Source organism: Lissotriton helveticus, chromosome 3_2 (genome assembly GCF_964261635.1).
Source record: "Lissotriton helveticus chromosome 3_2, aLisHel1.1, whole genome shotgun sequence".
Lineage (NCBI taxonomy): Eukaryota > Metazoa > Chordata > Amphibia > Caudata > Salamandridae > Lissotriton > Lissotriton helveticus.
The window spans coordinates 491,878,732-491,892,318 of record NC_136062.1 but is presented as its reverse complement, the minus strand read 5'-3'; the positions used below and the strand labels follow the sequence as shown (position 1 = coordinate 491,892,318).

Sequence of the window (13,587 nt, the reverse complement as noted above, 5' to 3'; positions counted from 1 at the left end):
GTTCGGCCAGGAGAGTCAAGGAAACGTGCAGGATGACCGTCGGGGGACAGCAGAGACTGATGCTAAAGTTCCGGAGCACCTCGAAATGGAGTTCGACAATGGTCAGGACTCTGCTTACAGTCAAAGAAAGGAGAGTAGTAGTTGGACCAAACCTGTCACCGGTGATGACAGCGAGAGAGAGACTTATCTTGTCAGAGGGAACAAAAAGGGGGTGTCCGGGCCCCAGATACTGTCCAAGGGGTGAAGCAGCGTGGCCGCCAAGATCCTCCTCCTTGAGGGGGATGGAAAGACTAGTAGAGGAGTTCTCAACGCCTAGTTGGGAGAAAATGTAATCTTGTTCACGCCAAGAGGAACCTTGAAGGAAAGTTAGGTAGTACTCGTTTCTGCCTGGTGCCTATATCACCAGACCCACCCCACAGGTAACAGAAGTGCAACGGCGAGGTGGCGCAAGCTGACCCTTATGGATCGGCACATCCGCCAACATCCATTGCAAAATATGGAGGTTCAGCACTTGCCAGAATGGTCAGGACTCTGTGCGGGACTTAGCTGGCCAAAAGAAACCCATGGCTCCTTGCCGTCAACTGTCGGTCCTATACTGAAGTCAACGAGATGGCACGATAGGTGGTTGTTCGTTGTTTCTTGGTTACAGTTCAAATTTTTCCTCCACGGAGGTATATATACTGATTCCCTGTTGGTGATTTAATGTTCCGTTGATCCAGCTCCCACTTTTCTTTCTCTTTTCTTTCCCTCCTTTCTTCCCCGCCTCCATGCCTTCTCTCCTCCCATCTTTCGCCTCCCCTCTCCCCCTCCGGTCGCATACTCTCAATTCTCTTCTCTCCTTAAGGGGGAAGGTGTGTTGTAATCTCCTCCTCTTACTCACCCACCCCTCTCCTTTCTCTCACCTTGGTACAACCCACTCTGCCCTCGGGAGTGCGTGTTAGAATGTTCAGGTGTGAGAGTCTGCCGCCAAGCTGGGAGCACCTGTTACTCATGAACTAATAAAGCGTACTTGGAAACTCTTAAATGTAGTGGCTCATTACTACATTTCAAGTGGGCTCCACGTTACAGATCGAGACATTAGAAGGGGGACGATGATGGCTAAGAAACTGCGGGGCTGAATGGGAAGTGAGAGCCCATTGGGTACACGTCTGAGGGATAGCCATGCTGTCTTACAGGTGTCCTTCTTCTCTGTTTACAGGCAGCCTCTACCGGAACCACAGCACCAGCTTCAGCCTCTCCAACCTGGCCCTACCCAACAAAGGTGTGCGGGATAAGACCACCCCATTCCCCAGCCTAAAAGGTAATGTCTACTCCACATCTGGAAGGGGCTCTGGCTATGATTAGGTCCCAGCGCACACTCTTACAAACCCGTGTTTCTACAAATCGGCAGATGAGCACTTGTTTAAATGCATGTATTGACCTTTTCCGAAAGCGAGCTGTCAAACAGTCTTGGTAGCAAAAGTGCAGGACACCCAGACACCTTCGACGTGCTGGCCCTTATTTCCAATATATCGGCCGATCAGCAGGATATCAGGATTGCAGTAGTTCTGTTACTGCAGCCAGTAATCGTGTAAATACTGAGATTATTCATGAATGGGATTGTGTGGTGCGTTTTGCTGCTGTTAATTAAGGTGATGTTCCTGATTCCCATGTGGAAGAGTCGATTTACAGCATTTTGGGATACAGCATTGCTACTTTTATCGGTATCATTTTAAGCGCGTGCCTCCTCTTGTCCGTTTGTTCTCTCCCAAAGGGTTGAAGATAGAAAAGACCATTTAACGGCTCACTTTCACCAATGAGCAGTATGACTGTTATGTGAACATTGATAACTATGTGACCTTCTCTCTTACCTTTTTCCTTCTTTTAAAGTTCAACATAAAGTTAGCCTTCATTGAACCGTACAGAGTTGGATTAGGTAAAGTTGCTGGGTTCATTTTACCCAAGTTAGAAGAATTCATCAAGCAAGACGGAGTGAGCAATAACACATATAAAAATGGAATGATTGAACAGTATCCCTGAACGCATTCTCCTTGCCTCCCAAGACACAAGACTAATTCCTTTATAAGCTCTTCGAAACATTGCCAAATCTTTACTGTCCTTTTAAAAAAAAAAATCATATCAATTAAAAAAAAGCATAACTGGGATAAAATACTTTTAAAAAATGCCTTCCTATCTACTCGATACTTCTATCCACAACTATTTTAAGATATCCCCAGGCATTCGATTGTATCTTTGATACTTCAATTCCTTCAAAGGCCGCCAACGGTTACTCAAACAGCTGTCAATGGTAGGTGCCTTTTTTCCATGGGCCTCAAACTCTAGATTCCAGAGCTCGCTGTATTTTGGTGTTACTTTCGGTGGTGTCTTCTCTGTACCCGAGTATGAATTAAAGACTTACCCCAAGTACAGGAGCTTGATAGGTGAACAGCAGGGCTTCTCTCTGCCTTCCGCTGGTAGCACCGAACCCAAATATTACAAACAAATGAAACTCGCCTGCTCCTATTCCAATCCTGCCTCTTCGTTCAGGCTTTGGGTTCCAAAGTAAAATCTCTGTCTTGTTGGGACGTGTTGGGCTTCCTCTCCTCCCCAGGGATGCCCAGACTTGTGTCAGGGAGCATCTCTGTCCACAACGCAGGCTTCTGTTCAGATGGCCGCGCTGAAGATGTTCATCATTCTGTCCACAGATTCCGATGCTAAGCCCACTTCTTCCCCTTTCCGTCAAATAACCTATATAGTGAACTCCAGAATCTGAAGTGAGCGTATAAGGGAAGAAATTAGAGGAAAGAATCTCTCTGTAAGCGTCTCGGCTTGATGACATCGGAAGCACGGGCTGGTGGAAGTTGTGTGACTGACTTGTAACCCGTGTAATCCTATACGAGAAGGTACCATTCACCTAAATACTCTTGTGTACATCAGTATAAACTGTCTGGCGAGTATCAGTATTACCAGAGTATGCAAGCAGAGCAGCTGTGACTAGCCCTACAAGACAAACCTACAGTCTGGGAACCAAATACGAAGGTCGGCCCCCGGTAGTAGAGACACCCGGAGCCAAGATGGCTTGGAGAGGTTGAAGTTAAAACAGAAATGCCGGAAAGGCAACAAGCAAAGTTCAGTATCTGTCGAAGGGAAGTGTCTGAGCTGCTCGAACCACCCAAGGGAACCAAAGGGGAGCAAAACAAAAAAAGTGCAGGGAACCGTAATGGTGCAAACTAGGCAACTGAATTAGTCGACACATCAACGCACTGTTGCAGTCAAAGTGTAACACTGCGTCTGGTGCTTAAATTGTCCCAGCTCTTACTGATTCTAAAGTGTCCTGAACTTTCGAGCTCCTTCTCGTATGGCTCAGCTCCTTCAGAATGTTCTGGCTTTTTTTGCCTTGCCCCAGAAGTGCTGATTGTGTTACCCTGTGACTCCACCCTCCTTCCCCTCCCCAGCTGCCACTGGGCCATCTGCTACAGTCTTCAAGGGTAGCCCATAGCATGCGTGTATGTTTAATCTGAGAAATATGGGCACCTTCCTGCAAAACAAGCCACGAGAACACAATGTCCAGGATTCCTTTTCCCATAGTGCCTCCTATCCAGACTTTCTTGAGACCCTGGTGCATTCAGTCTTGCATGTGTACTGACTGCTATCACTGAGTCCCAAGGCCACCTATCCTTTTGTACTCCATTTAGGTAATCCAGTTGTCTTCGTCTGGATATTGGCTCTCCAGGAGTGGCACCGTCAATCATTCTAGGTTTGTTGAAGGACGTTCTAAGCTTTATAAACTCAGATACAGCCTGGTGCAGTCAATAAGCCTTAGGAAATTCATCTAAGGTAAGCAGAAAGAACAACTAAAATGAGGATTCACTTTGAAACTAAGTAACTGCTTGGAACTCCTAGGACCGAGATACAGCCCTAAATGTATTTGTAGGGTTTGCACACCAGGTGATACATTTTCAGTCACATGGGCCCTGTGGCTGATGTGCTAAGGGGCTGTGCCCGAATTAATTTAAGGAACTCGGGGAGTCTTCAAGTTTACTATAATGTTGATAAACAAAGTTTAAGTCAGTGGGCTTATGAGATGAATAAAATGCAAAGCTGCAACCTTACTGGAAGCCCTCCGACTCCAGCTCAAGGGTCTCTCGCTCTGGGTTTACCACTGGACGACTCAATGGGCCACTTCCCCACCGAAGCCAAAGTGTAACATGGAAGCCCATCCTCTGGATAGTAAGGTTCCTTCCCAGGAGTCTCCGTGGTGATGTTCAGGGTGCCACTGAACTCTTTTCATTCCATCGGTAGACTATTTAAGTACCCATATAGTCGGTGAGGGCTTATGTAGTGGTGAATAACTGCCACTATGATATTATGGTGATTTGTAGGGCGCAGCTTTTCACCCATGAGGGCATCCAGGCGCCAGAGCAGGAGCATAGGTCTGAAGGTGCTACTAGTTCAACAACCAGGTCTTCAGCGTCTTGTGGAAGTTGAGGAGTGGAGTAGTGATCCGGATATGTGGAGGGAGTTGTTTACAGCTTTGGGCTGCGATTAAAGAAAAAACGCATCCTCGTGTCTTCTGTGGATGCGTGAGATTTGTTGGAGGTAGAGAGAAGGGAAACGTAAGTGACTGGAGGGTCTGTAGAGTTGGAGTCGTTCATTGAGATAAGCTGGTACTGTGTTGTGGAGAGCATCGTAGGCGAGGGTGAGGAGCTAGAATGTGCAGAGTTTCTGGATGGGTACACAGTGCAGATCCGTGAGGTGGAGCGTGATGTGGGCTCTTCATTTGAATGGAGTCTTTGAGTGAGGCGGCTGGAGATGCCGAAAGATAGTGTGTTGTCGTAGTTAAGTCTGCTGGTGAAGAGGGCTTGGGGGACTGTGCGTCTGGTGTGCATGGGGAGCTATTTGAAGATTCTGTGCAGCAGTCGAGGACGTGGTAACAGGATGATATCACATGACTTGTTTGTTCATCTAAAGCTTGTTGTCAAGGATAATGCTGAGGTTCCTGGCATGGTCTGGAGTGCTGGGTGTAGGGCCCAAGTTGGTGGCCACAAGGAGGAGTCCTAAGGGGAGTTCTTATTTATGAAGACCAGGACCTCTGTTTTATCCGTCTTGAATTTGAGGTAGTTCTCTCACATCCAGTTTGCTACGTCGGTCATGCAGGTGGTGAAATTGTTTCTGGTGTTCTTGTGGGCAAGGGAGAGGATGAGCGGAGAGTCCTTAGCATAGGAGATGGTGTTGATGTTGTGGGTTCCTATGATGCAGGTGTGAGGTGACATGCAAACATTGAACAGTGTCGGGCTGAGGGAGGAGCCCTGGGGGACTCCACAGATGAGCTTACTGGGTTCGTAGGTGAAAGTTGAGAGCCTGACCTGTTGTGGTCTGTTGGAGATGGAGTAGATACACCTGAAGGTGGTTCCTTGAATTTCTGGATTCTGGTGATGAGGGTTACTTGAGGGACTAAGTCGAAAACTGCAGAGGGGTCGAGCAGGACAAGTGCAGCGGCTTCTCCTCTGTTCATGATTAGGTGGATGTAGTCTGTTGCTTCTAGGAGGGCGGTCTCCGTGCATTGGTTGCTGGGGAATCCTGACTGAATGGAGGCCAGGATGTGGTGCTATTAAAGATGGGGGGAGAGCTGGTTGTTGATCTGTTTCTTCAGGACTTTGTCTGGGAAGGGAATGAGCAAGATGGGCCTTTAACTGCAGAGATCACCGGGATTGGCCGAGGGTTTCTTCAGCAGAGCGGTGACCTCCGTGTTTTTCCATCCATCCCGGAAGTATCCGCTGAGGATGGAGGAGTTCAAGATGGTGGTGAGGTTGGTGCTGATCAGTGTAGGTTGTACATGTGGTGAGGGCAGGAGTCTGAGGGGGATCTTGAGTGGATGGACTGCATGATTCTGGTGGTGTCTTCTGAGGTGAGTGGGCTCCAGCCAGTTAGGTGGTGTGTGCTCCAGGTGGAGGGGGGTTGCATGGTGATGTCCACAGTGGGTGGCTCGGGTACAAAGTTGAGATCTTGAGGAATGTGTTGTGGTAGAAGTCCGAGAGGTTGTCACAAAGGATTTGTGAGGGGGGACATGGTGTAGGGGGGCGGCCTTTGGGTTGGTGAATTTCTTGACGATGTTGACGAGATCTTTGTCTGTGTTTCATTGGGATTCCAGTCTGACCACGAGTGCCGCTTTCCTGTCCTCTTTGGTCTGTGTGTGGTATCTTCTGAGGGCAGATGTGTACGTGTCTCTGGAAGTGTGGTCTTGGCCAGTCCTCCATCTTCTTTGCAGCTGCTTGCCGTGGTGTTTGGAGTCAGAGGTCATCAGTGTACCAACATGCTTAAGTGTTAGTTCAGGATTGTCTGATTTTTTTCAACAGAACCAGTTTGTTTGCTCAGTCTTCGATCCAGTTTTCCAAGGTGGGCAGGTGTTTCAGTACGTCTTTTATGGAGGGTTGTATCTGATGGCACGGGTCAAGTCTGATGTGGCCTGGGGGAACCAGTCTTTAGGAGTTGTCGGTTGTAAATATCTGGTCATGATTAGGAGATTATTTTTGCAGGAGAAAAGCACCCACTTGAGGCCTTAGTACTCATCAGGCTTCAATGTGTCGCCTTTCTGGGGGAGATCATTGCAAACTTTTTGTGACAGTGGTGAGCACCTGGGACTTGCTGTAGATAAACCTATTTCCAAAGAGGGCCGGACTCAGTACCTGTAGTTTCCACCGTGTGTGGAATTTGGGGAAATGTCCTTGGGAATGCTCTTCTTTTAGAATGGTCAGGAGAATTCCTTTGACCTGTTCCTTCTCCCTGTCCGGTTAGTCTTGCTCAGTTAGCTGTTCTAAAATGCCGATGGTCTTAGAACTCTTGAGTTTGTTGTGCTGTAGATAAACATGCTGTCAGTGCCTTTCTTCTTTGGGTCTCGAGTAGATTTAGCAAGAAAAGTGGCCATACATGATCGATCCCAGGAGTGAACGCCACTTCACCTTCCAAAATGGTGCAGGACATTCTACCCTGAGGCGATGGTGCATCTCCTTGTCCAAGGATTTACAAATCCGTGCTTCGATGTGTGCAGATACCTTACCCCGGGACCCAATCAGAAAGAGCATGAACGGAGAATATCATTGGGGTCCAGCATTTGGGAAAGAGGGGTATTGAATATCATGAGACAGGCATATCCCCCATGGAAGGAATATCTGTGAAAGGGCAACCAGGCCTCTCATGTTTAGAGTCCCCATCACAACCATCAGGGGAATGAAGAACTTGTAAATTTCGTTCTCAAGGAATACTTACTAATATAACAAAAACGTGGCACAGAAGCTGAAATATGAAAAAGACATCTTTATTAAACACAATTAAGTGAGGCTACGTCACCCAACTGCCTTAGCAATTGAATGAGGCAGTCTGCTGAATGGTCTCAGCACAGACCTTTTATACCATTTATTATGCCCTAGGCACACATTTTCTCTTTGAAGTACATTATTGTTGGTCATTCCCACTTTCAAGATAAGTCCAGGCCATAAACAATGTCCACATAATGCATACATTCTCTAGCTGACAAGGCCGGATAAACCCAAAACAGTAAGATCACAGCCCATGTCATAAATAGCTTGTGGAGGCAGGAACAGGAACAGATAGGCAGGGTGTGTGCGATGAAAAGGTTTATGGCATGTTGTGCCTTGATGCTATCTCGCTCGGCCACTGGGAGAGAAACTGACCAAACAGGTTCGGCCTGGGGCAATGGTTTCAGCTTGCCCAGGTCAGAGAAAAGTCAATTAAGGTGTACATGTCCTTTGGAATCGAATTTAGCTGTATTATAAGCCTATGTAAAGGGCAACTCCCAAAATGGCTGCCGTACACAAAATGGAAGCCAAGGGTTCAGAACGAAAATGACGATTCCGAGGTGAAATCGTCACTCGAATATGACGAAAATGCTTGTACATAGTGTACTAGCCATTCTCGGTCTTTTGATATAAAAATCGTCATGCTACGACGAAGTTTATTACACGAGTCCAGAATTTTCAGTACCACAGGAATTATCCCCTCCCAGAGGATCCTGGGTGCATTGATGGGGAATCCCTGCGAAAGGGTCGTCTTCATTCGAATCATCATATTCAGGGCCTCAAACTGAGATCCCGTAAGGGAACTTGCTATGAGTTTAGATCTCACTTTAATCTTACAAACGTTTTAAGTTCAATCCGTTGTTCATGCTTCATTTGACAGTAGCCTTATGGGGAGACTTCCCTAATAGCCCCTGAGGTGAAGTGGTCAGAGATGACCCAGGAAGTTCTTTCCTTGTGAAAAGGTGTTTCTTAGGTTCACGCTTAAGCTGAACCAGTTTCTTCTCAAGACAAGCCATAACTTTGGCTACTGCCTTATAAATAGAAGTATCTACTGCTTCAGAAAGTTGTCATCCCAAACGAAACCTTGTAAGGAGTCTCCCTCTTTTTCTGGTATCTGAGGCTCTTGCATTATAGTGGTTCACCTGAGGCACGGTAACCAGTGAAATAAGTATAGATCAATTGGGGGTAAAACCCAATGCCAATATACGCCCTGTTAATTTATCATGGGCAGCAACCCTGGGTCAATGTCCTAAATGCCTCCTTGTTCATACAGACCCAGGCGTCACTCTGCTTGCTGCGCAGAGAATAGTAAATATTAATGCTGAATATACATACTCGACTAGGCATCCGACTCCAGGGTTGTGCGGGTCACAGATTGAGTCATTTGAAACATAATCTGCATCGACACTCTTATGAGGACTTGAGCTCTAGTCTGGAAGGTGCCCGCGAGACGAATGGCAAGCGACCATGAGTGGCGCTCGGCGCTGTGCTCCATATATCAAGCAGGGTGAGGAGACCGCATCGACGACTGTTGCTTCCTACATGTGTCTTACCCGCAAACTCTGAGGAAAGGAGAGCCGGCATCCTCAGACGGTTAGAGGACCGCTTGGGCACAGTTCTGATACAATGGCTAGTTACGGAAGAAGTGGCGGAACACTCCTATGGCTAAATTCAATCACGATAGTAAACACATTTAGAAAAGTATTACAAAATGTGAAGGGAAAACGACGAGCCAGAAGTCCTTAACTGAGCTGCTGGAGCAGAGAATAAAGAGGGGGCATGAACCCCGAAGGAGGACTTCATGGACTATACTTTATCGTGATTGGTTGGATATTTGTTCTTCTTTTCCCTAAGGTTCTTGGGAAATAGAGTTTGTTGAGTAATATATGGCTGCTGGAGAAACTAAATGCAGAAACTTCAGGATAATCCTCTCCTCCGGTCCTGACATCGAATCAGAAATGCACTCAGTGTGAGTTAGTTGTTGAACTGGGGTTCGCTAGTCCGTCCTCTCAAAAACGGCAGCGATCCTGTTGAAGGGGACCTTTTTATCTCCAAATGAACCTATCCACTTTGTTTAATTTCTCCCAGTGTTACATACATAGAGCTGCTTCTGTCCTTTGCCACTCCTTCATCTTCATGGTTTGGGTAAGGATGATTACTTTTTCAATTTGATTCTGGGCCGCCTGCCCTGGGCAGCGCACCCAAACCAACGGACCACGCACGCAACTGGGCGTCATCCTGGACTCCTCCCTCAAGCAAGTCAACGCCGTCTCCTCGTCATGCTTCAACACCCTGCGCATGCTAAGAAAGATCTTCCGAATGATCCCCACCGAAACCAGGAAGACGGTCTCCCAGGCCCTCGTCACCAGCTGTCTGGACTACGGGAACACCCTCTACGCTGGAACCACAGCCAAACTCCAGAGAAGACTCCAGCGCATACAGAACGCCTCAGCACGACTCATCCTGGAGATCCCGCGCCGCAGCCACGTCTCCGCCCATCTGCCAGCTCAGTTCCACCAGCTTCACCCTCGCCTCCGTGCCAAGAATTCGGAAATCCACCGTCGGAGGAAGATCCTTCTCCTACCTGGCAGCCAAGACATGGAACTTCCTCCCCACTCACCTACGGCTGACCCAGGACCACCTCGCCTTCAGGAAATAACTCAAGACCTGGCTGTTCAAGCAGTAGCGATTCTCTCTCCCCCCCCCCCCCCCCCCTTCCCCCCCTCAGCGCCTTGAGACCCTTACGGGTGAGTAGCACGCTATACAAATTTTGTGATTGATTGATTGATTGATTGTGAGGTAATTTAATAGATTTACTAATAATCTAGCAGCCCAGCTACGGCTGGTAGTTAATTTTGATTTAATGATGTCATTTATGTGGCCTAGCATTGAAAAATAATACTGCTTTCCTTCTTCTCCAGTGTGAATGGGTATTTTACTCAACAGTGCTGCTGTGCTTTTGCCCCATGTTTTCAAAATCTACTCTGCTGATGTCCGTCTGTAAGATTAATGTCCACCTCACAGGAAAGAAGCCATACCAAGAACACCCTGAGGAGAACGGGTCCTGTGGGGTGGGGGGGGGGGGGGAATAGTCCACTCTGTGTGTGTGATTGTGAAGGACAACCAATGCCTCTCACCCTCTGCTTCTTGGCACATTGGCAATTTAGGATTGTAGCGCTAAATGCAGGGGTCGTATCTCATTGTCCAAACCTCTTTGAAGGACTGTGGCTCTGACTATTGAACTGTGTTCACCTATTCCTCACCCCATGACGCGTGACCTGGGGCGCCATTGGCGTATGTCTGCTGGTCAGATGTTGTGAGTGCATGGCTGCTGTTCATCCCAATTTTCTCCCTTGGTTTTTTGTGATCCCATTGGGCAGACTGCATCCATTGCTTGCCATTGTTTGATATTGCCCCCCGACCCCCCATTGTTTGTGCTGCATTGCTTTCATTTGCCATTTCTCTCCTATTTCCATCTTCACCTTCTCATGCGGACTCAAGAATTCTTTAATGTTGACGTGGAAAGGGAGTCGGACGAAGGTTGGTAAGACCACTACTGACCTTTGACCCTGCCGCAATGATGTGTCAAAGGTCTTGTTTGGTTGTGCCTCTTGTTCCGATTGAGAGGTGGGAGTTTAGTGACTCTGCGCCTGAGGTAGCCGTAGAGAACTCTGCACTGCACGATTAGAGGAAACAGTAAAGGGGGGAGGCCCTCCATCCTATCCACTCTTTCACTTCTTTCCCTTGACCTCTTTACCTCCTTTTTCCTTTTTTCATCTGTTCCTTTTGCTTTGTCATCTGGTGTTCCATTCCTGGATCATGTATTTTGGGAGTGCGATGTCCATGCAGATATGTATTGGGTCAGGCAGAGGACAGTGTACGTGTGCTGAGTTTACGAAGGTCCGAGGGGCCAATGAAGATGTTTTTATTATGAAGGAGCTGCATGCTATGGTATGGCTTGGGGACACATTTGGTTCATGGAGGGGCTGAGACGAAGCATGTTTGTGTCAAGGTAGAGGGTCCCAAGAGCACGTTTAGTTCATAGCAGTGGAGACTTTCAGCTGCAGTTACAGACGTGAGACCTGGGAATGAGAGAAGCCCGGCTTTCTTCTTCCACAAAAAGGGCCACGCCATGCCTGGACTGGACCGTTCATTCTTGGGTCCTGGAAGGAAAGAGACCGTACAACAGTGGGCGCCCTGCATGCTTTGGGCACAGTGCTGGAGTGAGAGTGTATGCTTGGATTGTTGAATAGGAGAACGCACTATGCCACGTCACATAGGGAAAGGGTCTGGTCGAGAGAGAGAATGATTTCTCCATTGAATGGATGCGACAGGCCCTGCTGTGAATTCTTTGGGTACTGAAAGGGTGAACCAATGTACACTGGGGTGACGCAATAGGACTCCATAAGGGCTCACTGTATGGCATAGTCCATGTCTCACCGCGTTACAGGGTGGAGATGTCTGTGCAGCTCATGCCACTAAAGGAACTGCTTATTGATATTTGAGGTACAAAGGGGAGCCTATGCATGCTTAGTCCTCTGGAGGGTGTGTCAATGTAGTTTCATTATGCAAGGTTTATATCCGTGTATACTCGTTCATGGAATGGATAGGTCTGTGCAAGCTTTACTCACTGAAAGGAAGAGCCCCTTCTTGCTCTGGTCATAGGATGAGTGAAGCTATTCTGCATAAGGCTCTTCATGGAACAGTCCATGTGCACATGCTTAGGGTACTGAAATGGAGGGCCAGTCTACCCCTGGGTCACATTATGGACGCATCTGCTCTCGAGTTGTCCCGTCCGTTGAAGTGGAAGCTATGTGCATGCTTTGCTGTTTTATGGTAGACGTGTTTGTTTGGGTTACAAGGCGAGCATGCTACTGCAGGCCTCAGCCGTCGAACAGTTTAGTGGGTATGATTTGTATTATTAAAGGCTAGAGATGATGTGCATCCGTTGACGCAGGGACTCCAACCAGTGCACGCTTGTGGAACTGAGACAAAAATCTTCATATAATGGTGCAAGAAATGAGCTGAGCCATCTTTGTGTAACATTAGGGGAAACAATGTGGAACTATCTGGCCGAACAAGTGACGCAACTGTCCCTTGGCCCTCAGAGGGAGGCAGGCAAATGTGTGTACTTGGCAGAAGGAGCGGTCTAGTGCATGAGTGGGTTTGAAGAGGGACCAGCAACACTAGCAGGCTGTCTGTTCAAAGTAGAGCCTCCGCATCACCCTAAAGGTCATCCGTCTCGCACTCACAGCATGCTTCACAGGTGGGCCAATGCGGGTGGTAGCGGGCTGGGCTCGGGTGGGAGTGGGAGAGGTTGGAATAAAAGATTGGGAAGATTGCTCCACACTAATTCTGAATTTTGTGTATTAGTATTTGGGCTAAATACTATAATGGAGATTATGGCTGACGCCGGCCCGACTACCAGTGAAGGTGGGTGTCCTCGCGACATGCTCTCTGCATGCCATCACCCTACTCCCAGCGTTCGTTACCAAGCAGTGTCACATGGTCTGTGCCCACCCCATGATGCAGTGTACTTGTGCTATGGGTTGCTTTCATTCTTCTTCATTCAGGCCAACTTCCTATTTTCCTTAATCCCATCTTTGTTTCTGTTCTGTCTTCGCCTTACTCTCCATTTCTTCATTTACACCTCCCGGTGTCTTCCTCCTTCCATTACTGTTTCCACTAGTTTCCAGAGATGCTGTTGACATCCAAGCAGCTTTTACTGGGATGTTTTGCTTCCCCTGTGTGGTCTAGAGTTTGTGAACTTTCCTGAGTGTGGTGTCTTTTCTGTGATATTAGCGCATTGCCTCTTCACGCTATGAAACATGTCCTACTCCTCCTCTTTCTTCTTTCTTTTTGATCCATTTTGGAAGTATCAGCAATCAACAAGCGAGCACTTGTGGATCAGAAGTCTTCAGTTATTAAGCACAGTCCGACCGTGAAGAGGGAGTCCCCATCGCCCCAGGGACGAAGCAACAACTCCAGGTATGAAGGCCTTGAGTGGTTCACATGTGGAGGTAAATCCATTGAGACTTCACAGAGTCCTAGATACAATTCACACTGCCACTGAATGCTGCCCTGTATGGAGACTGGTGGCCCCTATAAACTCCCCAGACACTTTCCTTTGGATAGATGCCAAGGGTTGACCAAGAATTAAAAGATTTCTAGTCCTCTGAGGGAATCAATATCGATGACACTTTGCACGATGGATAACGGCAAAAGTGTGCTTGCTGCAAGACTCTCCGATGACGTATGTTATATGATCGGTGACTGTATAGTGTGCTAATCA

The 13,587-nt window shown here is 47.7% G+C and overlaps 1 protein-coding gene across 11 annotated transcripts in view; it reads left to right on the top strand.

Moving 5' to 3' along the window:
* The window catches only part of MADD (MAP kinase activating death domain), an 853,817-nt gene that overhangs the window by 281,760 nt on the left and 558,470 nt on the right, over nucleotides 1-13,587 (top strand). For 8 of the 11 annotated variants that reach the window (XM_078684455.1, XM_078684461.1, XM_078684459.1 and 5 more), the window contains 2 exons: nucleotides 1,199-1,300; nucleotides 13,172-13,283. In XM_078684455.1, the coding sequence (XP_078540581.1) occupies nucleotides 1,199-1,300; nucleotides 13,172-13,283 (214 nt within the window). The remainder of the gene's footprint in view (nucleotides 1-1,198; nucleotides 1,301-13,171; nucleotides 13,284-13,587) is intronic. The other 3 variants (XM_078684462.1, XM_078684460.1, XM_078684454.1) reach the window with 1 other exon arrangement.